The following is a 27,166-nucleotide window of genomic DNA, read 5'->3' as shown; positions in this document are numbered from 1 at the left end:
CCCGCAGATTTTGAATTTTTTAGGGACATTATGATTTTGATGACATCTGAGATGGAAACATGAGAAAACTTAAAACATGTGCAATTGCTATCTGTCATATTGGGCTTTGTATTTGGTGGTGAACAGTCACCAAATTTGTTACAGTTTATGAAAAAGTCATTGAATGATTCACAAATGGCACTGGGTTCTGTAACAGCTCTACCATTTATCACTATTTTAGAAGGGCATTTTCTCTCTGCCTCACTGCCAACTTCACTTCTTATAACAGACCAAACAGCTTTTGATTTGTTTTTTGAATTTGAAATGAAGTCGTTATTTGCAGTACGTTTTGCTAGTTTAACTATTTTGTCAAATGTTTTTTTGTATGTGCTTACATACTTAAGAAATTGAGGGCTTTGATTTACTTTTGCCTCCATATGCAGTTTCCTCTTAGTAGTACTAGACACTCTAATTCCTTTTGTTACCCAGGATCTACTTTTTTGGGACCTGGTCCTCACTGTTACAAAAGGGAAGCATTCATTGAATATACCCAAGAATTCAGTTAAAAAGTTATTGTAATTGTCACTTGTGGAAGTGTGTTTGCTGACTGTCCACTTGGTTTGGCATAGTTTTTTGCAAAATACTTCCACATTTTCTTGACTGAAATTCCTACATCTTTTTGTTGTGCAGACTGAATTTTGCTTCGGTAGTGATACAAATAGTGCTTTATGGTCTGATACTCCTAAATCTAGAAGAAACTTTTCTTTTACATAATAATTATAACTACTTACAATATTGTCAATACATGTTGCAGAGCTTGCTGTAATTCTTGTATACCGATCGAAATTGAGATTTAGACCATTTGTGGCTACCAGGTTCTTTAAGTGTGAAGAAAATTTGTCATCAGTCCTTACATCTATGTTTAAGTCAGCACATATAACCACTTTCTTGTACAGTTTCTCACATTAGTTTATGTAGCAATGTATCAAACTTATCTAAAAATACAGAGCTTATATGGTACCCAGGGGTGCGATATATGCTGATAATTAGTGTGTTATACTCTTTAAGTTCTATACAACAATTTTCAAATGTGCCTTCTTCATTCAGATGGCTAAAATTCTGTCTGATATCATAGTCTACAGTGGAATGAACTAATATGCAAGAGCCTCCATACCCATTGGTCCTACAAAAGCTGGTAGCCAGTTTATCACCTGTAAGTTTATTTAGGAGATTGATATTTTCAGATTTTAGCCAATGTTCATGAAGGCATATTACTTTCACAGATTGTTTCACACTTTCTAGCAAAATTTCTATATCATAAAGCTTCCTGATCATTCCTTCAAACAGACCTCTTATGTTCAAGTGCATAACGAAATTACTACTGCATATATTATTAGGTAGAGGGTCTTTAAAACTAATTTGACTATAAAGTAACGGAACGTCCACCTGAGTGTTGACTGCTTGTTCTGGATTCGTTGTATTGGGCCAAATTCGGATAGAACTGGCCCCCTTCATCAGTTTCCCTGTGTGTGAGCATCTGGATGATGAGTAGGTACAGTTTTCTTGACGATAATTTCAGTCTTTGCTGTATGTTCTGAGGCTGGTTCTGGCAGCGTCTCATCTTCTGGACGTGATGTTCCTGTTTGAGCTGGCGCTGTGGCTGCGATTCTGAAATTGTTTTCTCGTTTATCCATTTCCTTGGTCGAAACTGGTTGCACAGCAATTGGTTTTCTTGCAACGTCGTCGTCTTTTTGTATTAATTTCGCTAGCATTTTGCCAACGTATGACTTGCCAGCGTTATTATAATGTAGTCCATGTTTTGTAAACAAATCTCTTGCATCTGGAAGATCAAGAAATGTTACATTTTGTTGGGACTTGCATATTTTGTAGAATTGTCTGTTTACTTTTGCAAGCTCCAGATTTACGATGGAATTGTCTTGCAGGTCGTATCCGTGAGACAAACTAGTAACTATGATGTTCGGAACTTTCAGATCAAGTAATGTAGTTTTTAAACACTGGGTCGCATGTTTACTCTCATTTCTGTATACATCATTACTTCCACCCATGATTATGACGGCATCATTCTTAGATAGCTCATTAAGTGAGTTGCTGCTCTTAATAATCTCAGTCAAAGGTGCACCGGGTTTCGTCATACCTGTTGCCGTGAATAACGTACTGTACTCATTTATTTTTTCGGCAATTTTCTTGGCGTGGCTATCACCAAGTACAACTCGTCGTTTGATGTTCACTGGTTTATTTTTCGTATTAGATGTTTTCTTGGCTGCGCACTCGATTGGAAGTTTCGTCACTGATTTTTGTTTGTCATTGTTCTTTGTCTTATCACAGTCTTCGTCTAGTGTTGTGAATTTATTTGCTAGCGGTATCGCCGGAACTGTACTCACTGTCTGTTTGTTTGTTTTTTTCGGCAAACGCCACGTTTTTTGCGCAGAACGACGGTTAACAACACTGTCTTGTGCTAGACGATGATCTTGCTCTCTCTCTTTGTATTTCGTTTCCAGTTCTTGATATTTCTGCCGAAGTTCTTCATATTTCGTATTTATAGTCATTAAATCCTCTGTAAGCACACTTATTATTTTTTCTTTTGATTTTATCGTGTCCATTACCTCGTTTTTCGTGACACTCACAACGCACTGACGGCATGTCCAGTCATGTTCGTCTTTTATATACTTTAGATTCACTTTAACACATTGTCATGATACCACGACCTGCACTGGATGCATAGGATACCTCTCTTTACCTTTTTTACGCAGATTTTACACACGTCGCTATCACTTTTTAAGGAAACTGAGACATCGTTACAGAACAAAGTTTCATTCGGCGCCATCTTGACAGCAATGAAAAGAGTAAAACGTAAGAAATGATCATTTTTTCAGGATGCATCAATGGATGCCATCCTCTTCATTAACACTATGAACACTTTGGTGCCTGATATTTCCGATCTTGTAATGAAAAGAAAATGTCAAGCCCTAGAGGCCCAATAAATTTAGTATGCAATTTTTTGTAAAACAGTTGTTTCTTATTTATTTCCTGAACATCGTATTTCCTGTTGTAGCATGTCACTACATCCTAGCAGCTAAGAGTATGAGGTTGTCGATCTTGTAAGACGCATCTGGCACATCAAAACGCTTGCCTTGCCACCTGCCTCAGCCAGTCGTGCCACGTGCCGGCCCACTTGAATGGTCACAGCGAGCAACACGGCTCCCTGGATCAGGGAGCGCTCCGCGGCTCACAACGGAGCCGACGAGCTGGAACAGCCTGCTGTACACTCTTTTCTCAAAAACAATACTCCTCTGAACTCCTTTCTCCTATCTCCTACAACACCATCTGAAATCGAGGATATTATTTAAAAAAGAGTTCAAAAGATTTATTCTGCAGGGCATGATACGATACCCTGCTTCTTACTTCACAAGTGTTCAAATTACATCAGTGGACCCCTGTCAAATATCATAAATACCCCATTTCTAGAGGGAACATTTCCAAACCAACTAAAACTTGCTAAAATTATACTTCTCTACAAGAAGGGAGAGAAAACGGACATAGCAAACTATAGGCCAATTGCTATACTATCTGCCTTCTCAGAAATATTTGAACAGTGTACGTCAATTAGATTAGAAATATTTTTAAATTCCAACAACATAATAATATCATCCCAATATGGACTTCGGAAAAATATGTCCATCAGATATGCTATGTATGCATTTGTAGAAAATTGCTCAAGTTTTGTTGAACATAAACAACCTGCTGCTGGTATATTTCTTGATCAATCCAAGGCATCTGACATGGTGGACCACCAGTTGCTTCTTATGAAACTCTAGAAGTATGGGATTAGAGGTGTAGGCCACAATTGGTTCCGTAGCTACCTGCCACAATTGGTTCCGTAGCTACCTCAGTGAAAGAAAGCAATACGTAGAAATAAGAAAATCAAAGACATCCAGGCACTGCAGGTCAGATACACTACATACAACAAATGGCGTCCCTCAGGGCTCTGTTGTTGGCCCTGTTCTTTTCATATTGTTCATAAATAATCTCCCAGAACACATACCAAATGCCAGTTCCTTATGCCAATAACACAAATATCCTGATAACCAGTAGGGGTAACACATTGCAAGATGCAGTCAATGAAACTACTTGTCAATTACAATCTTGGTTTGAAGCAAATAGATTACTCATAAATACTCAAAAAACTGTAAGTATGAACTTCCACACTAGACAAAATCTTACCCCCTTCAATGCAGTTATAGTTATTGGCAAAGATGACATTACAAGGAGCAGGACACTGAATTTCTTGGACTTACCATCAAGAACACTCTAAACTGGAAACCACATATTGAGGTGCTGTCACAAAAGCTTAATGAAACCTGTTTTCTATTAAGATCATTAAAAGACACAGCCAGTGTAGATATCTTGAAGCTGGTGCAACATGCCCTGTTTGAATGTGTCTTGATGTATGGTCTAATCTTCTGGGGAAATAGCTCTGATTCCCTCATAATTTTCAAGTTGCAAAAACAAGTGGTAAGAATAGTGAAAAAAAAAAAAAGTCACACCTAGTGATTATGTGGCTGGCGACCACGGGGCCCCGAGCTGAGTCCTGGCATTGGTTCCACTTACTTATGCCAAGCTCCTCACTTTTATCTTTCCTATTTGGCCACCCTCGGCCAGCTCTTGTTCTTTTCCAACCCTGACGCTATTAGCTTTAGAGGGCTAGGGGTCTTTCATTTTCCAACCTATAATTCTCATGCAGTGTCTGAGCCGGAGTGGGCGGATGCAAAAGGTGTCTGTATCCCATGTTAGAGGTGGCCTCCAGAACTGCGGAAGGCAATGGAATACCACTGCAGATTATCTTCCCTGCATGTTGCAGTCTCCATTTTATGCACAAAAATGGCTTCCTCTCATGTTAAATCAGTGTCCAGAGGTAAAATAGTCCCCCATTCAGATCTCCGGGGAAGGGGGGACAACTTGAAAGGAGGCAAAAAAATCAAAATGAGAATTGGTACTTGAAATGCTAGAACTCTGCTACAAGCAGGAAAATTAGAAAACCTTAAAAGAGAGATGGAAAAGAAGCATATGGACCTCGTAGGAGATGCTGAGGTAAGATGGAATGGACACGGAGAGTTGCAGTCAGATGAATATGTGTTGTACTACTCAGGAGGAGAAGTAAAAGGAATGAATGGAGTAGAAATGTTACAACAAAGGAATTGGCTAAATGTGTGGAATATGTAGACTATGCAAATGACCGGGGCTGAAAGGAGCACAAAAAGATTTACTAATTGTCCAGGTGTATATGCCAACTTCAGGACATGATGACCAAATTGTAGAGGAAATGTACAATGTAATAGAGAGAATAATGGACGAAAATAAAAAATGCTGTAAAATAGTAATGGGAGACTGGAACGCCATTGTGGGAAAAGAGAAAGAGGGAAACATAGTAGGCAGTCATGGTCTTGCAAAGAGAAATGATAGAGGTGAATGGCTAATTGACTTCTGCAGGGAAAGGCAGCTGATAGCGGCAAACACATGGATCAAGAACCACAAGAGGAGGCTCTACACTTGGAAATCACCAGGGGATAAATACAGAAACCAAATCGATTTTTTACTGGTAGAAGAAAGATACAGGAATGGAATCAAGAAGGTGCACACATTACCAGGTGCAGATATTAATAGTGACCACAACTTACTTATGCAGAAATAGAAATAAGAATAAAAAAACTGAAGAAAGCAACCATGGTGAAGAAGTGGGATCTAGAGAAGATAAGATCCAACAAAGAACAATTTACAGAAATGCTGTCTCGGGGGTTTCTAAACACATTACGAGACAAAGAACCACCTGATAATGTCAACGAGTACTGGAATATCTTTTATTAATAATATATTAATTTGCCAACAAGCTTTCAAGCTTCTGTGGAAGTATAGATTTTAACTGTACTGATTATACATACACATGAATTTCATTTCGTCCCTTGGTACATTCATTTTCACTCTTTTCCTGAAACACTATAGTTTCTGAGGTAAACTGCTACAGTCCCTTCCTCCTTTACCTATGAAAGAACATCTCTTCACAGTCTTTCAAGGAAATAGTCTTACTACTTTTTAATACTAGTCTATGCACTGCAACCAGAAGCAGCCCTACAAACATTGTCCAATCTGGGAATTTTTCTCCAGCTCTCCACTGCCTTTCATTTTAATGCCTTTATTAAGATAATGACACACTGCATTTCTCGAAACTAGACAGATGTTGCTGCTTTCCTTTCTACATTTTCCAGGTCTGAAATCACCTATGACTGGTTTGGTTCCCATTTAGTATTAGAATACTCCAGACAAGGCCTCAGCATGGGCTCCTTCCTTCACCTTCTTTGAACAGCCCATGAAAATCTCATCGTGGAGACAAGGATGCTGTTTGCCTTGCAAACTACCCTCCTCAAAGACCCTAATGAAGTTTGCTATGAAATATCACTCTTAGATATTTGAAATTAGTTTGCACTGAGACTATCTCTGTCCCCAACTTATTCTTAAATATTGTCTTAGATTTCCTGGAGCAGAAACTGAACAACTGGTTCTTGCTTACATTCATGCTCATTCTATTTGTGATTATAGGTTCACTATCACATATCAATCCAGAGAGTCTCACAATCTTGTAATTGCCTAATTCTGCAATATACACTCAGATTATCTGCAAAAATTCTAATATTAGAGCAGATTGCTGTTATATGTCATTTACATGTATCATAAAGAACAAGGATACCAGCACACTTGCCTATGACAGTACCTGCACTTTTGCAGAGACATCTTCTCTTATAGTTACCCTCAGGATTCTGACCTGCAGCAATACTTTTACCCAAGCTGTGTCCCATGGCAGCTTATTGAAGACATTGGCATCAGAATAAAGAACCTTGCTCTGAACACTAGTCAATAAGACAAAGTCTACATGGAAATTATTTTTCCCTCTTGTGTTGTGGTTGTAGGGTTCACAATTAAACTGAAATGATTTGTATTAACAACAAAGTACCATTAATTACTAAATCTGCTTTAGAGTGAGTGTGACAGTTGCAACATCTTTGAAGAGATATTACATTATATTCAGTTATTTACTTTATGTGGTATCTTTATTGCTCACTTTTGTTGAACTAACACAGTGCAAGACCTGTTCATATATACAGTAATGTACAGTGCACTAACTTTTGATACAGGAAAATGAATTAGATCTGGTTGGAATTTGTGTGGCAGACTAACAACTGTGTCTGGGTGCACTGGCCAGCCAGAGTGTGGATTTTAGGCTTTACGCTTGTTTAGGTAAATGATGGGCTGGTCCCCAATTTATGCCTCAGAAAAATCATCGAATAGTTAAAATATGATTACACACAGAACAAAGTTTATACAGTTCATAGGCAGGTGGCACACCTGACTTCCCACCTTCAGGTAACTGCTGACTGTCATGGCAGGGAGGACATCTGACCACAAATTTAAATAAAATAAATTTGCCATATCTTGAGTACAGTGGATCCCATACAATATGGGATTAATGCTGTGAAGAAGAAGGACAACAACAACACAGTTTGACAACTAACATAAGACAGAAAAAATCAGTTACTTAGGAGAATGTAGGTTTCCCCTTGTCCTCTTAGCTGTTGCCTCTCATTCTGCGATCTGAGTACCTGTGCTTTTAAAGCTATCCTTTTTTGCTCCATTAGGAAGAAACCAACAGTTCCAAAAGGTAGGATAGTTTTGTATGTTTTTATCTTTTATTGATTCCTGAAGATAAATACTGACCAGAAATTCTGCCTCATATATTTATCTTCTATTATTCATCCACACAATAAAATACGTATCTCATAAGTATTTCTTTTACAGTTTTTGTTTTTGAAGGAGCAGAATTGTATGTTCCAAAGCAGGACAGCTATATTTTTCATTGTAGAATGATTTCTGATTAATCGTTGGTTAGGTGGATGAATGCGAGTTTTCAGAATTTCCCAACAGATCTGTTGTAAATACTTTCCTCAGGTTTGTTGATGGATCTAATTGTGTAAATTGTACAATATTTCTTTGCTGCAAAAGTTCGACATCTTCAAGTGGTGGCAGTTGCTGCTGTCACTGCTGCAAGGTGCAAATTCTTTTGCTGTACCCTTTGGTGTGATTCAGTGTCTCTTTCTTTACCCCAAATTGATTACATTAGCAAAGTGTAGAGGACTGGCAACATACTTAATTATTTTAGCCTTGGGTTGGCAACTACTCACTTTGAAACTTGTTTCTTAGAAAACTTTCTTTGATGAAGACTATGTTTGTGTGTGCTGTACCTGAGAATGAAATGCCATATAAAATGAATGAATGTGCCACACTATAATAAACAGATTTCAATGTTTTTACATAACATTATTCCCAGAGAACTGTATATGCTTAATAGGTATTGTTCAGTTCCTGTGGAATTTTCTCTGTATGATGATAATTTTATAAAATGCTATTTATTCACTCATCAAGAAATGTTGTCATCTTCATTTATGATGTTTCTGTGCCTTCAATTGTTGTGGACTTCTAATGAGGAGGGTGTGTTATATCTGAGCAGGAAAGCCCATGAGCAAAACTCACTTGTGTATGGAACAGCAGTTTATTTTTACATGTCCACAAGAACAGCCTACTGACATGATCAGTATCTAGAATGTTGAATGAAAATACCTTTCATCCATCTAAATTTCCAGTTGTTATTTTGTTTGAGTAGCCAGTTTTGGTGTTACATTACGCCGTGTTTATGTGCAGTCAAAATAGGGGCTAGCATTCAGTCACTGGTATCCGCAAATTTTTGACACAGCGATCTCTTCAATCATCACTTTGGTCAGCAAGTGATGATCAAAGGGATCGCTGTGTCAAAAATTCATGGATACCAGTCACTGAAGCTGGCCCCTATTTTGAGTAGAGCAGAAGTGGGAATCTTCCTACAAGTCAGTCAGGAGGCCTGAAGATGGTATAATGTAGTGCCAAAACTGGTTGCTCAAATAACATAAAGACTGGAAATTTAGACAGCTGAAAGGTATTTTGATTTGACATTCTATATTGAACAGCTGAGGTCCCAAAACCATCTGTATGAAGATGGACTTATAGAAACTGACCAGTGTCTGGTCCTTCACTTGTTGAAGTGATGCACCAAGCTACAAGAAATCTGTACAACCAACAAATAACACAGGGGATGCAGATGAAATGTCTAGAAGTAGTCCACTTCTAAATAAGAAAAACAAAATATCTCTAGTCCTGTCCCATTGTAACAATCCAGATTTAGGCTAATTAGACAATATGAATGGTTTGATACCATTTTCACTTGTGAAGTTTTTGATACCCTCTCAGGCTTAAAATACGCAATACATGATTTTTACAGAGGTGCACAACACACAGGAATATTTTCAGTCCTTCTATTTGCCTTATTTGGTTATGAGTGACAAGAACATTTTCACAAACTGCAACCTGCAAAAATGAAACACCAGAAAGAAAGCAATCCTAACAATTTTGCATTCAAACAATGAAAAAGCATTTGTAAATAATGTAATTTGCCTTCATTTAAGCCACTCAAGCAGTAATAAATTCCATGTGTAATTACAAAACTTTCAAAGTTAATTTAAGTTATGCCAGACTGTAATGTATTTTCCATCAGGTAAACAGCCATCTTTGTACTGTGAAACATACCTCGCTTCACTAAAAATGGTTTTGTTTGATGCCAAGCCAAACTATTTCAAAATATAAACAAAGTTTTTTACATGTTACATTCTGGAAATATCAATTTTGAATTGTTGGTTATTTCACACATCTCTTATCACTGTTCTGACTCTCAAATTTTTTTATACATAAAAACATACAACTTTATCAAAATGTTCTCCATTAAGAAAACTGGATGTTAATGGAATAATTAACTTGAGAACGGAGGCTTCCAGAATATTCTGGTGAGCAAACACAGATTATAAATACTAGTCAAAAACATGCCAGATGTTAGTTCTATGTGATTTGTTTCACAGTATAGTTCATAATTTGCATTCCACATAGACACATCAGTTCTATGTTAGCATTATCTTTGCAAGTAGTTCATGGATCCTTTTGTTCTCTGAAAATATGTGCAAACTTCCCTGTTCCTTGCACTAGTGCTTGTGATTTGTTTCAAATGTATTATGGTGTGAATTTTTATAATCTTTGGTGGAAAAACTTGAAGTTACTGTCAATGTGATCTCCTGCTGTGATATTTTACTAATTTTTCAAGTTATTAATGGGAAATAATGCAAACTAATGACTAACAAGACGAATCAACATGTGCCCTTTCTACAGATAAAACCCATCATATTTCCTAGTCAATAAGCTACTCTTCAATAGAGGTCCATGAAAGTTAGAAGTATATTATCATTCAAATAATAACTCATTTAAACCATCGCTCATCCTCATGTACATCAATTCTTTCATATTAGCATTCAAACTGCTAGAAGAGTGCATAATATGTCATAGACATTTTTCAATTTGTACATGTATTTAAGTTGACTAGGAGTGAGTGGGGTTACACCATGTGGCACAGTCATTTATAATGCTGTCAGTAGAGGCTGAAATTTTCACAATTCACTTACTTTTGTATGATACCACTGAACCCATTGACTGCCAGTGCCTTTGGTGTAACATGATTCTACCTTTTACATCAAAAGTGATTGACTTAACACATCAAAAGCTATTAACGATACTGGAAACTACCATCTGTTCCAGCTCGAAATAGCAAGAAACCTTGTCATAGACAAACTATGTAAGCTGTGTAACTGACAGCTTTCTGTGATACTACTGCATGAAAATAATCAATTTGACAATGATAAGGCGACTATTATCACAGATGGTATTTAGAGCAACCCACAGGCTTCCTGCAGAAGTGCACACACTCAATTAACACATGTCCAGTGATCTACAGGTACACCATGTCTGTGCTGGCAGGGTTCTGCATAGAGGGTTTACTTTTACCATTATAAAGCTGAAGACGGGTAAGATACTGTGCTGGCATATAGTGACTGAAAGTTACAAACATCCAGCAGCTCTCTTAACATTTCATAGAACTACCTTAATGCTGCAAACTTAAAAACATCACTTAAAGAAATATGTGAATTGGCAGGTACTGAAAGGCACATGAAAAAACAGAAATTAAGATAATTATTGGAATAAAAGTGTACTATGGCTCACCACTAACCTGAAAGTCAAAAGCAACTTTTGCTCTTCAGTGTGCTAATCTCTTTCTTAAAATAGTCAGTAAAATGTGTTCTGCTTTGAATGAGTCATTGTTACCTCATTTACATTAGACCAGTACAGTCTCTGCCCTCAAGACAGTCTCCTCAAAACAGCCAAATATTATTGTTATGTGCATTCATGACTTTTCACAGATGTAATTCAATATGTTTCTGTAATATTTTATGTACCCAGAATGTAACTGTATATTTAGTACAAAAATGTGCTTATCATAGCTGGTAACAATCTATCATGCTACATTTTGTGTCACATTTTTGGCGCATCTAACGTTTGTCTCCATCATACAAAACTGGTATTGCTGTAGGTACTTTCATTTTAGACAAAAAATGAGTCACTTACTGCAGCCAGATGAAATATACCTATGACAGTGCCCATTTTATTTGCCTGGGCTACAATGCTTTTTGTTCCATCACTTGTGCACATATTATCCACTGCAATATGCACTGTCACACCCTTTTTCCTCCACCTTTCTAGGCAGTGCTGCTGATATGCTGTGCAGGCCCCTCTTCTAGATGTTATGACCAACTGTTGCAGGCCACGTGAAACTAGCCAGTTTGATAGTTGAAGGCCAACTCCTCCAAGACCACCTATGTATTGCAAATTTGTAGATAATTTTACCATAAATCTTAAGATACTATTTACATGAATGTCTTTATTTTTGTAATAATTATATACCTGTTACAATACAGACTGCACTGGGACTGAAGCTAATTCTAGGTTTTGCCTGTACCCTCAAGGGCTGTGACACCTTGGACTCATTATGTTTTTCTTCTTCCCTGATACAAAGCAGCACTTTTCCTATATGGCGCGCACCAGCCATGTACCTGAAAAAAAGGTGTCAATGTATATATTAATTTACTCTTTAAAAATATAAAGAACATGTTCAAGCTAACCTTCCCTTCCTTAATTTCATACAGATTCAAACCAGTGTGGATGGTAGAACATTTAATGACAATACATATACTTTTAATAAATATGTACATGCCCCATTCCTCCAGTTTCCTCAGTGCACTATTCTCAATGTTCTTTCACCTATGACTGAATACCAACATTCCATGAAAACTGCAGTCCCCGGAAAGAATGGGCTAAATGAATAACAGAGAATGTGTAGAAAAATGTACCAGCAAAATGTCATGGTAATTGCATCAAATGGCATACATGGATGCCCACCAGCATCATCTCTTATGTGACCACAAACATCAGTATTGCACCAAACTCATTCAATGACTAACACTACATCAAAGTAGAAATGTAAAAACAGCTAACGATATGCCTCACTGACGCTGAAGAACAACACGTCAACTTATTAAGTTTCGTGAAATGGATTTATATCATCATAAAATTTTCATTTCTACAGAGTATACTACTAGAACAGAGATCCACATGTGGAATTAGTGGACAGAAAAGGCAAGATCTAGCAGCAGCTGATGGTGGAATGGGAAGAGTACCATCTTCTCAACATGGGCATATTAGGGGTTGCACATTCATCCACATTGCTGGGTCAATGCTGCAGCATTGCAAGGGGTCCAAATCTTCCTGTACTTGTGGTGGTTTGATACCACATGCTATAGGCTGGAATTGGAGTGCACATGCAATTTTTGTAAGTTTACATTTTCCTAAAATGACACAGACCTCAGACTGCAGTGTAGACATGAAATTAGTCATTGACATGCTAAGTGGCAAATTGTTTTGTTTTATTGTGGATAACTTCCAATTTGAATGTCCCACACTGATGGTTAGACACCTATTAGACACTACCATAGTGACTGTAACCTGGCAGTCTGCACTATTTGGTGGCAAAACAGACAAATGTGAAATGGCATTGTCTGCATCTATGTCTACATCTATACTCTGGTAGCTAACTTTTGGTGTGTGGTGATGATACTTCATGTACCACTGCCACTTCCCCCTTTCCTATTCCAGTCATGAATGGTGGCATAAGTCCTTTGTGGTGCATCTTTTCTCTTTTTTCTTTTTTGTATTTTTAGCTAAACTTATTAACTCAGTTTATAGTTTGTCTTTTGTTATCATATAAAGATAATTGATATATAAGACATTCACATAATGATTTGACTGATTGAACTGTGCCTTAAATATTTCTTTAATCTATTTAAAAACATTCAAGGTAATTGCTTTTATTCATAGTCTTTTGTTTAGCAGTTCTTATTCCTTTTCAGATGTTGTATTATTATCTTCAAACTTTGATGGTTTGCAGTTGTAGAAACAAGGACATAAAAATTATTTTTCATTACTTTTTAGCAATACTTACCTTGATTTGGGGGAATAGTTATTTATTTTTCAGGCAGACTCTATTTAATTTTAATGTTGTTTTGTGTAATAGTTGGACAATGTGCACACTTCAGTGATGTTTACAGGAAGGCAGCAACTTAACCCCCTCCTTTTTTTTTTTTTTTAAAAAAAAAAAAAAAAAAAAAAAAAAAAAAAAAAAAAAATCCTTGTCTGTTTTGATGTCATTATTGTAACAGAGTGTCTGAACATATGGCTTTGATCCATTTACTGATTTAAAGTAAGACAAAAACTTCTCAGGATTTTCTGTCAAATCGGTACATAGAATTTTACTTTTGAATTTGCTGAATGCTTCATGCATGGCTCTCCTTACACTAATTTTGACTTAATTCAGTTTTTGTTAGTATATGAGGCTTTGGCTACATTTAAATTTGCAGTGAAGCACTCTTTGGTTTCGTAGCAGCTTTCTAACATGGCTGTTGAGCAATAGGGGGTCTTTCCCACCTCTCACAACCGTGCTCGGCATATATACCCATCTAAGGCATATTGTATAATACTCTTGGACTTTGTGCATTTATGCTCAACATTTTTGGTCCTGGGGACAAATTTTTCATGTTAACTACTGAGGTAATCTGAAATTCATAGTTTGTTGCTCTTGCTAAGCAGAAATATCTTTCTACCTTTCCTGCAATTTACAAACATTCAGTGATGCTGTAATGGCCTTAGATCACTGATTCCTTGTTCTACCCTGAGTTGGAAGAAGTTTGTCCTTTTGGTGCCCAGGAGAGCAAATACATTATTTTCATGAGTTGATTCTCTGATAAGCTGCCCAAGGTAATTTCCAGATATGACATTTAGAACAATTTTGCATGAGTCCTTGTCCCTGCTGCCTGGCTAAATCACTTGAGTGTCCCAGTCTATAGCTAGTAGGTTGAAATCTCTACCTAATACTATAACATGATTAGGAAATTTACACAAAATCTTCTCTAAATTTTTCCTCAGATGCTCCACTACTACTACTTCTGAGCCAGTGCCCTAGAAAAACATCCAATGACCATATTTATCCTCCTTAGAACTTACCTTCAGCCAAATTATTTCATTCTGAATCTGTACTAACCTTAAAAGATATTATTGTGTTATTTACACCTATAAACATACCTTCACCACCAGCCATACCTTATTTTTGCAAGGGACATTCCAATCAGAATATAGAATTTCATTACTATTAACATTTTGTTTCAGCCAGCTTTCTGTCCCTAGTACTATGTGGATATTATTGACATTTATACGCAACATTAGTTCTATAGCCTTCCTATAGTTGCTCCTGCAGTCAACTAATATTACATTAACATTTTATTTCTCTGATCTGAAATCAAAAATGTATCTCATTGGACATGTTAAGGGGTTTCTCTACCCTAAAAAACTGCTATGTGCATGCCGCAAATACCTGCTACTCTTGTAGCTGCTTTCTCAACTCAACAGCAAAAGTCAAGAAATTCACATCTCAGATTGACAAAGAGTCATCTGATTCACTAGTTCAAGCCATCCACTTGGCTCCAAACGAAAGCACTCCAATCAGTTCTGGGAATGATGCTGCAAAATGCTATCTCAAAAATGTATCTCATTGGACATGTTAAGGGGTTTCTCTACCCTAAAAAACTGCTATGTGCATGCCGCAAATACCTGCTACTCTTGTAGCTGCTTTCTCAACTCAACAGCAAAAGTCAAGAAATTCACATCTCAGATTGACAAAGAGTCATCTGATTCACTAGTTCAAGCCATCCACTTGGCTCCAAACGAAAGCACTCCAATCAGTTCTGGGAATGATGCTGCAAAATGCTATCTCTGCTTCCACATTAAATGCAGGGCTAGCTGCCTTCACCAGAGCGGCCAGCCACCTGTAGGAACTGATGATGGCCTCTGAACCCAGGTGGTAGGCTTCACTAAAGCTGACAAGAGCCATGTTTGCGGTTGGATGCAGCCAGTGCACTAAACTGTTAGAGCCTGCTTCACATTTCAGGTGTGACCTCCACCCCCCTTCCAGAAAGCAAAGACAGGCCTTCATTACCAACCTGTCCACTATTTCCCTAGGGAGCTCCAACACCTACCTAATGTTAGGGCTCCCAGTGACAAAAACCCCTACCTTTGCGTTGGTTCAGATCTTTCAGGAAGATTACGCCCAGTCCCAATGAACAAATTGTCCCACACTGGCTCACATGTGCTTTCAGCAGAAATAAATCAAACCAGGTTTTAAGGCTAAAGGGGACAGCTCTGTGGTCATTATAGACTTTTGCCATCCACCTGGTGATTTGTGACCCAGCCACTTCTTCCCACCCATTGTCAGGTGAGTGCCAACCAGCCAGGATGACTGAATTTGAAGGTGCTGCAACATCAGGGCAGCACCCAGAAACCTGTAAACTGCCATCAACACAGCTTACAGCTGTTTACAGACAGCAACCAATTCCTTTTGCATCCATAAACAACAGGTGCAGTCCCTACCCACCTTTAATCAATGTTCATCTGTACTGTAAGGAATATAACACTAACCCAAGTAGTCACGGGATGCAATCTAAATACTGCTGCTATCCTACTTCTAGTTTTTATTACACTCCAAAGTCACCTCATACAATGGAAATGCACTAAAATGGAAGCAAAAACTTAGAATAAATTAGTACATATTAGTCAATACATTAAAAGACACAGATACCATTCATTTCTTCACAGAAGAATGGAGAACAAAAACTAAACTAAAACATGTCCATAAACAGAAACTGCTGCTGCTCCCAGCACAACCACTCAACTGTATGACAGCAACAACACTGAGTAAGCCAGTACTGTATGCAACTATCATAAGAATTAATGATCTGGGTCACCACAGGACACAACAAACAATATCTGTACCAACATACTGAGTGCAGTCCAAATAGTGATCACTATATCAGGGTGATTTTAGGACCCAAGATAGACCACTTATTCACACAACACCACATGCAAATATTTAAGCAATACAGTGCCTAGCTGTGAGAAATGAGCAAAAATTTTTCAATGAATGACTGATATTTTCCTGACCTGCAAATTCACATGATATATTGCTAACTGAACATGTGTGCAATATTTCTGGTCAAAAATTTGTTTTCCATGATCCTCTGACAACTCCCATCTGTCAACAAAACTCACATGCAAATTTTGTAAAAGGAGATTCCTCAGTAACATTTCTAAGTTATGTTTGATTCTTTGTCCAGATTCCAGCATATGGAAGCTCCATGCCATGAAGAATCCTCACTACTGGCTGTTGTGTATAATTCTGCCTCATTAAATATATTCCGAGAATCAGCTAGGATTGAACCCCAAACCTTCAGATTTGCAGTGTGGCATTTACCCACTGTACCATGAAACTGCAAGTCTGCAAATACTCAGGTGACAGAAATATGTCAAGTGGCATGGTTATTCTTGTGATGCAAAATATTAAGCATGAGGGTAGCTAAGTAACCAACTTTTTAAATATTTACAGTATGAATCTTGTCCATGTCATGACCTATTATACAACTGAATTATTAACTTGACTGACCTGGTACTTACAATGTTTCAGGTTGAATTAAATTATCATTGCTTCAAGCTTTTATTAGCTGCACTTAAGAATTTTATCATTTGGTACTGTGGAAAATTATCTACAGGGGGAAAAGTTCTGAGGGACACTGAAGTGAAATTATAGTAAGAAGTATGAGCAAGATGACATATCATATTTTTTAGTCAGTAATATTTCAAGCACTTTTTCTTGACATGACAACTGTTTCAATGATTTTAATGACTTTCTAAAACTAACACATGTCTATGAAATAAAATTACATTCTTCACCTTGAATTAGTGTTATACGTTAAGTAACAAGAAATAAAGGAAACTTACTTTTTCATTAACTGTCACAAAGTCAATCATACATACATTTCAGTGATTCAGCATTACAAAAAGACAAGATTAAGATGTGATGCACATGTTAAAAAAATGAGAGTTGGCAGGATACCAACACAGGAGGCAAGAGGCAATAGGCCTAGTGCAAGACTGTGAGATAGACAGATTGTTGGAGTAAAGCAATGTGTGAAGAGGAGAGGGACTATAGATGATGATAATGATGTTGATGATGGTGAGTGTGACAAAGTGATGGTTCAACTAAACAATTTTAGTACAAAACTGTGAACAAAATTTAAGTGAAGAATAACAAAACTCACCTGAAGGCATCTTCTGCTAGATTTCTTGAAAATACTTTCCTGGGCAGAGGTTTTACAACACCTGTCCTTAACCCTTCCTCCATCAACTTCTTCAGCTGATAAATTTCATCATCATGATGAGATCCAAAGAGTAGATCCAGACGAACTCCATGAAAAGAAATATTTTTCAGGAACACACCAAGACCTACAAAAGAGTCACTAACTTAATTTAAGAAATTAGCAACCATCTTAGTATTTATAGGCAAAAATATGTGATAGAATCACATTTATACTGCTAAAAGAACTCTCTGAGTCAGTGGTTTTTAGCTGTTAGCATAATTGACTTCTGCCTTTAAGGTGCAAGATTTGATTTGTTAATTTTTTATTATGATTATAAATAAAAATCACATACTGTAGTGGCTAACTGCAAGTGATAAAAGTCAGAATGCAAAATATTATGAGTTTCATTGTGGTGGGGAAATTTTAATAGAGTTACAGGCTTATTTTAAATGTACTGAGGGTTAGTGAAGTGAAATGAAAAAGAATGTGAATATTTACATTCATGTGATTATAGGCTATAGTGTGGTTCATGAACAATAGCAGTTCATGCAGGTCAAGATATACAGTGGGATTGCAGTACTGCTAGTTCTAAGCGACAGTTGTGGTATGTGCATACTCATGTTTTGCACTTGAAGGCAGCATGTTTCCTGCAAATTATGTCTCTTGCTTGATTATGTAGAATTTGCCACTTACCACTGCCATCAGGAATGACAACTGACACCAAATGAAATGAAAATTCACTCAATAACTCATTATAATCACTTTGCCTACAACATTCACAGCAGAATGCTCAGAACACTATCAAATACTCATAGGATGTCACAGAATGCATGATGTAGGTGCACAGAACAAGCCTAAAACGGACCACCACTGATCGTGACTCCAATGATGTAGGTGCACAGAACAAGCCTCCACTGGACCACCATTGTTTGTGACTCAATCAAATTACTAGTGAATGGTGTAACACTTGCTGGTATCATTATGCATAAGAAAAAGGGTCACAGAGTGAGTTACTATGACAAATAAAGTCTTGTCATTTCCTTCCTAAAACTGAAATAGTTATACACAAAAACACTGGTTCGAAATTGAATTACTGTACACAAAAACTGGTTTTACATAAAAACTGGTTGTACACAAAAACGGGTTGTACACAAAAACATTGGCTAGGAATTGAATTAGAGGTAGGTGTTGAGGTGTCATCCAAAGAGCGGGGTGCAAAAGCGAGGTTGGCACCTTGCATCGAAACCACAGAAGAGAATAGTTGCTGCATGCCAAACCAACAAATGATCAACATCTGCATAGTCATGCCTCCTAGAGCTTCTCTTCACCACCACAACAGCTCATCTACATACGGCTGAGCAGAGAAATGCTTGGCCCAGTTCACAGTCAACAATCAAGATGACAGCGTCATCTTAGAGTGGTCACAAGTGTATTAAATGCCTTAGGCAGAACATTAATGTGAATATTATGTTGCTTAGTCGTCAAGTGAAGGATCTTCAAAATTTGTCTGTATCATGCGATACCTTAGTATCCAGAGGCAGTTCTAAATACTCACAACATTCTTGAGGAAATGGACTGTACAAAGTTCAGTCAATATTCATGTCTATATTGTAGTAAAGTGAACTTTTATAAATTGTAATTCCACTCAATCTCCTTCCAGAGAATACCGAAGAACCTGCTGTGCTGGTAAGTGTATTTTCATGAAGCACTGCCAAATTTCATATGAAAAGAGAGCACTTTTGTAAAATCAGTGAATGGAATAAACTGGTGAGGCAAATGGATGTTATGTCTCTTTAATATGATCTCCATCATAAGGCATGAAGTGAGGTACTCAAGCTCTAGTGAAGGATATGGTTGAGTTTGACAAGGCCCGGATAAATATTACGTGACAGGAAAGCACTGGTTATCAATTGATGGAATCTATGTAACAAGAAGAATAAATTAATGATGAATGGCAATGAATTTATTACTTTTGAACACATTATGGGAGAGGCAGTGATCAATGTCTTACAAATATTCAGTATTAAAAACAGTCTTGATCACGATTTATTTATCAAGGTGATTGGTTTCGACCACTACTGTGGTCATCTTCAGACCATTGAGTAGGAACCTCTTTCTGTTGGAGAATCACTACTCTAGTGATTCTCCAACAGAAAAATGTTCCTACTCAATGGTCTGAAGATGACCACAGTAGTGGTCGAAACTGGTCACCTTGATAAATAAAGCGTGATCAAGACTGTTTTTAATAGTAATGATTTTACTGGCATCATGGGGAGGAATGGTATGGGCAATCTATTTGCAGATCATTCAACAGCATTTGTTATGCGACAGAAGTATTTGATTATGCTGAATAATTGAGGAGAAAAGTAGATTAAGTACAGACAGATGGATAATCAATCACAACAGATCATGTGATTTATATATGGAGAAAATAAAGAAAGAAAACTGTACCTGTTATAAAAATGGCAAGATGGGGCAAAAAGCTGTAAGACAAGGCTGTAACTCAGTCTCACCGATGTTTAGCTTGGATGTTGGAAAGACACAAAAAGAAGTGAAAGCAAAGTTCAAAGGAATAGTGCAAGGGCAATATTTACCAGTATTAAGGTCCATTTATAATTTAGCTCTTCTGCAACTAAGAAAGGAGGAAGACTGAAATGAGCACTTAAATGAAACAGGCAGTACTTCTAAACTCAGATTAAAAAGTAAGAGAACAAAGACACAAATGACATAGCAGTATGAAAGTTAGTTGAAAAACATCAAAACTGAGGATGATACAGTAGGATAAATCAGTTAATTTTCCTACCTACAAAACAGGAAGGATGTCATAAATATAACAGTGCAAGAACAAAAACATTCCTTAAAATAATCAAGTCTGTGGTATGAAACAGTGGCTTACAATCAGGTAAATAAATCTCTGAGACAATATACAGCACTGTGCAAAAGTAAAATATATTTGGGGAGTCAAACAGAAAAAGAGGAAGCTTGAAGTACTGGGTGATCAAAAAGTCAGTATAAATTTGAAAACTTAATAAACCACGGAATAATGTAGATAGAGAGGTAAAAATTGACAAGTATGCTGGAAATAACATGGGGTTTTATTAGAACAAAAAAAAAAAAAAACACCCCATATTGCTAGTCACGTGAAAGATCTCTTGCGCGTGTCGTTTGGTGATGATCGTATGCTATTGTTGAGGAATGATAGTGGACATATTGAGCATTTCCTGTAAAGAACATCATCTTTGCTATGTCTTACTTTGTTATGCTAATTATTGCTATTCTGATCAGATGAAGCGCCATCTGTTGGACGTTTTTTGAACATTTGTATTTTTTTGGTTCTAATAAAACCCCATGTCATTCCAAGCATGTGTGTCAATTTGTACCTCTCTATCTACATTATTCCATGATTTAGTCAGTTTTCAAATTTATACCGACTTTTTAATCACCCGGTATATCAAATCTTTTCATAATGAGATGCACTAAAATTTAAGTGCAAATTAAGAAGAAAGAAAATATATTAATGTTATGTGTTCTAAAGGACCAATGAGTAGATAATTTGGTTGTGCAGAGAAGAAAAAGAGAGAAATAATAATTGGAGCAGACATAAACTTGAAAACTGAACAGTGACCATCAAAGACAATTTGTATGATGAAATTAGCACAGAACAGGAAAAATTGAGCACTGTATCACAGTGTCCTTAGGTATCTCATTTACGTGTGGTGTAATCATGTAGTTTAAAATAAAATCCTGGACGTGGCAGAAACAAAAGTAATTTGATTTTCATAGATAACATATTATAACTGAGAACAATAAATGTAAAGTTGTACATTGTATCTAAGGCAAATATCCAGACCCAAAAATATATAATAATAGTAATAAAAACAAACCATAGAATGATAATGATGTTTTCCTCAGGAACAGTTCAATTTAGTTCTTTTGTATATGTTACTTTTACAGCAGTGTTAGTAGAATTTTGGTACTACAGTTATAAAATATTTTAGTTTATAAAAGAAGTACTGACAATTTCTCATGAAATTAGATAGATATTTCCATGCTATTTATGCATGTATTTTCAGACAATTTTAATATATAAAAGAAGAGTCCCTAGTTCAAGATTTTTTTCTAATGTGAAATGTGAGATATGCTGTGCTGTGAGAAACAATATAACTTGAATCTCATCACATATTCCTATGTAGGAGAAATGCATTATACTGTATTGTAATACAGAAGAGGGTATTAAAAATAGTGCTGTCCTGGTCATGTAAATATTTTTTCCAGATGTGTGCAAGAGTTAGTAATTGCAACAGGTAATCATCACAACTGAAAGCTACAACATGTCACTTGTATCTATGCTCCAAAATGATGATATTATGGCAGTTAACTATGAAAATACGGATAATTTAAAACTTGAACAAACTGATAAAGTTGTAAAATAACACAGAATTTGAAACAAGTTAAAAGCATGAAAAGATTTTTAAAAAGTAAACGTAATATTCAAGCTCCTTTGGGCACTGAAATTATTACAGACAAAGCATTAATTCATATAGAAAATCCTGGAATTGTAAATAGTCACAGTAAACAAGCATTATTTCATACACAGGTCTGTCTCCTACAAAATCAGTAGTTCATGTATAATTCAAAAACTTCAATCATGAAATTTGTTGAGTTTGGGTATTACAATGAAACTGGACAACACTTCCTTCTCACAGAATGTGTAAGTGTGAGATCTTATTGTGCATTTATTTTAATGAACAGACCCAAATTTTACCTAGCTGTTTGTCAGTATACAGATCATACTGTCCAATTTCTATGAAACGTCCATATTCAGCAACACATCGAACTGAGGCTTGTAGTTTATCTCCAGAAAGAGAATTGAGAACAAGGTCCACCCCTCTTCCTTGAGTTTGCTGCAGAATGTGTTGTTCAAAGCTCGTATCTCTTGAATTTGCAAAGTTGTATTCCTTTAGCTGGAATTAAAAACAGAAAACAAAGTCCTAGTAGCTCAAGCATCTCTTAAGAGTTACTTTCGCTTATTGACAAAAAATAATTGATTCATCAGTGCGATAACTTTATCACTCAAGTCTTGTTTATAGTGCATAAACTGAATATTGCTCTTACCTGTGGGAATATTGAACGAAGTGTTTGTTTTTTATGGTGGTTGCTAACTGTAGTATATACAGTGCAATTCATGTGCAGTGCAATTGAGATAGCTGCTTGTCCCACACCACCACTTCCTGCATGAATCAGAACAGTCTCACCATGTTTCAATCTTCCTCTTATGATAAGAGCATAATATGCCTGAAATAATTTTAAAAAATGCTGTGCATGAGTCATACATTTATAAACCAAGAGAAAATTACAAAGAAAGGTGCATATTGTAATGGTAGTTTCATAAATATTAATGTGTTTTTTATTGTTCTTGCTTTGTTGCTTTGCATTATGACCTTGCTGACTGACATGAGGAAGACGTCTGTCCTATAATATTTACTGTACCTTCAAATAAAGTTCTACATTGATTGCGTTAGTAATTTTTTGCTATGGCTACTTACTTTCTATTTTTGAATGTGTGCATTTATTTTCTGTGAGTCAAGAAACAGATTTAAAATAAGCAGAGCAAGGAGAGAATAAATGTACAATCCATTTCTAATCTATTAATGTAATCTGGTAATTGAAATATGACCCCACACTCATTTTATGTTACCCAAGAGTCAATAATCAACATATTTTTCAATATGAACTGGAAGGATGCTCACAGTATATATGGAATAAATTGTATACCTGTACCATTGTCACAGGCTGTTTCAAAAACTGAGTCCTCAAAAATATAGCCCATGTTTGTAGATTAAACATTCCTCAGCCATGGATTACATGATGAATGACCATCTGTTCTCAAACCACCACTTCATTTCTTGATTGCTTTGTTGTTCCTAATGATCACTCTTATAAACCCCTGAGTATATTAATTAAACAATGGAAAACTCAGAATGGAATAATAAGAATCTTATGAAAAGGTTAGATTGTAGTGTAGGTGTTGAGTCGCAGACAGGCACAACAGAAAGACTGCTAAACAAGTATGCTTTCAGCCAAAGGGCCTTCTTCTGAAGTAGGCAACACACACACACACACACACACACACACACACACACACACACACACATGACAACTATCTCTGGCCTCTTTAGGCCAGACTGCCAGCAACTGTGCATGATGGGAGAAGCATACTGGGTGGTAGGCGTATGGAGGCTAGGGGTATGGAGGAGGCAGGGCAGGTGGGGGAGGGATAGCATTGAGGGGTGGAGGATGGTAAAGTACTGCTTATGGAAGCATACAGGGATGAAATGGGGAGAGGGTAGGGCATCTAGGTGCATTCAGGAGGTTAGATGGAGAAAGGGAGGGGGGAGATGAAAGGGGGGAAGGCAGGAAGGGAGTGGAAAAGGTGAGAAGTAGAAAGACTGTGGGTGGTTTGGTGTTTGTGTAATAGAAGGCTGTGTAGTGCTGTAGTGGGATAAAGGAAGGGGATAGTTGGGTGAAGGATAGAGACTAACAAAGTTTGAGGAGTTGTGGGAATGTAGGATGTATTGCAGGGAGAGTTTCCACATGTGAAATTGTGAAAAGTTGGTGTCGGTAGGAAGGATCCAGATGGCACAGACTCTGAAGCAGTCACTGAAGCGAAGAACATTGTGGTGGGTAACATGCTAGCAACTGGGTGGTCCAGCTGGTTCTTGGCCACAGTTTGTTGTTGGCCATTCATGCGGACAGGCAGATTGTTGGTTGTTATGCTCATGTAGAATGCAGCACGCTGGTTGTAGCTTAGTTTGCAAATCACATGACTGCTTTCACAGATAGCCCTGGCTTTGATGGGATAGATAATGTTTGTGGCTGGTCTGAGTAGGTGATGGTGGGACGATGTATGGGACAGGTCTATCATCTAGGCCTGTAACAGGGATATGAGCAATGAGGCAAGGGATTGGAATGGGGGTTGAGTAGGGATGGACAAAGATATTGTGTAGGTTCAGTGGGCAGTGGAATACCACTGTGGAAGACATGGGAATGGTAGAGGGTGGGACATTCCTCATTTTAGGGCATGATGACAAGTCGTTAAAACCCTGGCAGAGAATATGATTCAGTTGCTCCAGTCCTGGGTGGTATGACTCATAACAGAAAAGCTCCTTTGTGCCCTCTGTAGCCAGACAGTGGGACTGTGGGAGGTGGTGGATGCATGGAGAAATGAAGCATGGGAGATATGTTTCTGCACACAGTTGGCAGGGTAATTTCCATCTGCAAATGCATCAGTGAGACCCTTGGTATGTGGGAGAGGGGCTGCTCATCACTACAGATGTCATGATCACAGGTGGATAGTCAGTATTTAGGGACTTCTTGGTAAGAAATGGATGGCAACTGTCAAAGTGGAGGTATTTCTTGTGGTTAGTGGATTTGATATGGACGAAGGTACTCATGTACTCATCTTTGAGGTAGAGGTCAATGTCAAGGAAAGTGATTAGTTGCATTGAGGAGGACCTGGTGAAGTGAATGGGGAAGTAGGTGTTGAGGGTTTGCATGAATGTGCATAGGGTGTTATCACCCTTAATCCAGATCACAAAGACATTATCAAACTGAATCAGGTGAGGGGCTTGGGATTCTGGGTGGTTAGGAATGATTCTTCTAGATGGCCCTCGAATAGGTTTGTAGAGGATGGTGCCATGGAGGTGCCCAGTGCTGTACATTATGTCATGTCAAGTAGTAAGACTGGATACTTTGTTAATTTATACTAGCAGTGGTACTGCTCCAATTCCGCAGTATCGACTCAGCAGGATGGGTGGTGAGAGTCTCATTTTGTTTGTATTTGATTCAGTGGCTGTTCTCAGTTGTCAATCCTAATTTATGTAAGTACTGGATGGACTATGTTTAAGGTTACATTTTCAAAGTCACATGAATCTTTGGATTTATCACTCTTTAAGATTAATGCTAGACCCAATAGCATAGTACCAGTAAGGTATCAGTTTGGAATCTCGCAAGGCTGAAGTGAGGCTGAAGCTGCCACATGTGTTATGTGTAGAAATGTTAGTCATTGGGTTCACAATTGTTTATGATCTAGATGGGCAATAATACATGGGATGAAGCAGTTTATAAGAGTTTTTGAGTACTGAGTGCATTATTTAGATAATTGTGTTTCTGATATTGAACTAGGTGTAATGTATGCAAAATGGTAGAAAGACATGCTGCTACCACTGAAGTGCCTTATGCTGCTCTAACACAGCAAGTGTGAGTGCTAACAGAGGAAAATATTTGTCAAAAGCAGCAGCATGAGGAGCTCCTTCATAGATTGAGGATTTGGAAGCTTTTCAGGTACAGTCACAGTCTGGGCCAGGGGAAAATGAGGCAGAGTTGGGAATGGGTTTCTCTCCTTTTGATTGAGCTGTAGCCACACTTATCAATCCCTTTTTATGTAAAAAAAGCAGAATATGTGTCAGTATTTATTAATGATAAGGCAACTATTGCTTTAATGAGCATTTGGTCAGCTGAAGTAATGCTTTATGTAGCTAACTTACATTTAACAGGGGAAGCAAAGGCAGATGTGTTATATCATGAGACCCTCAGTAAAGCACAGTCATTTCAGCAGTGTTTGTTGGACTATGCCAGCATAACAAAAAAACAAAATGTCATATGGTTTTTTCATGAGAAGCTCCACACTTTGACTTTGAAATACAATGAATCAGTGGAAGTATTTTCAGACAGGATTCAGAAAGTCAATGTGCAGACATATGTGCCTACCCAGGATGCAGAGTCCAATAAGGTGTTACTGCAGGGAGTAAAAAACAGAGCATCACATATTTTCTTGCTGGGAATACTCATAGAAATTACACAAAGATTTCACAGTGAGAATACAAATGATTTAACAGCAGCTCTTAGAACAGGAGCACAATGAGAGGAGACAGATTTTATCACAAAACAACAGATGGATCACCATTCATTCCCTCCAGAGGTCAAATGTTACAGGTTTGGACATAAGAGCTGTACACAGAAACAGGTTAGGCAACTAGAGTGTTATTCATGTGGGAAAATGGTTCACAAGCATCAGATTTTTGGGAGAGGAAAAATAGGAAACATTTTCAGGAGAGGCAACTATTAAACTCAATTAGAAATGCTTCTACTGCTGGAAAGCAGTCATGATAGACAATAACACTCCACATGTTAATGGACAGACAGAATGCTACTTAGTTGGCTTGGTGAGTGGTATGGCACAGAGGTTTCTTGTCAACATGGGGGAGCATGTGTCCATATCAGCCTGGATCTGGTGAGCAGGAGGAGACTTGGTGCACCATAATATAAGTTACATGGAGTCAGCAATAACAGTGTAGAGTCATTGGTTACAACAGTACTGGATTTTACTATTGGGAAAACTAAGTTTATGGAGCAAA

At 37.4% G+C, this 27,166-nt stretch overlaps 1 protein-coding gene across 1 annotated transcript in view; it reads right to left on the bottom strand.

The window, feature by feature from the left end:
- The window catches only part of LOC124788632 (fatty acid synthase-like), a 507,799-nt gene that overhangs the window by 70,501 nt on the left and 410,132 nt on the right, over positions 1–27,166 (bottom strand). The window contains exons 25-29 of the mRNA XM_047255903.1: positions 22,866–23,045; positions 22,516–22,714; positions 17,712–17,895; positions 11,917–12,065; positions 11,581–11,828 (exon numbers count right to left, since the gene is read on the bottom strand). Coding sequence (XP_047111859.1) covers positions 11,581–11,828; positions 11,917–12,065; positions 17,712–17,895; positions 22,516–22,714; positions 22,866–23,045 — 960 coding nt within the window. The remainder of the gene's footprint in view (positions 1–11,580; positions 11,829–11,916; positions 12,066–17,711; positions 17,896–22,515; positions 22,715–22,865; positions 23,046–27,166) is intronic.

This window comes from Schistocerca piceifrons, chromosome 3 (genome assembly GCF_021461385.2).
Source record: "Schistocerca piceifrons isolate TAMUIC-IGC-003096 chromosome 3, iqSchPice1.1, whole genome shotgun sequence".
Classification (NCBI taxonomy): domain Eukaryota; kingdom Metazoa; phylum Arthropoda; class Insecta; order Orthoptera; family Acrididae; genus Schistocerca; species Schistocerca piceifrons.
The sequence above is the reverse complement of the archived record's forward strand: the minus strand, read 5'-3'. Positions and strand labels throughout refer to the sequence as shown.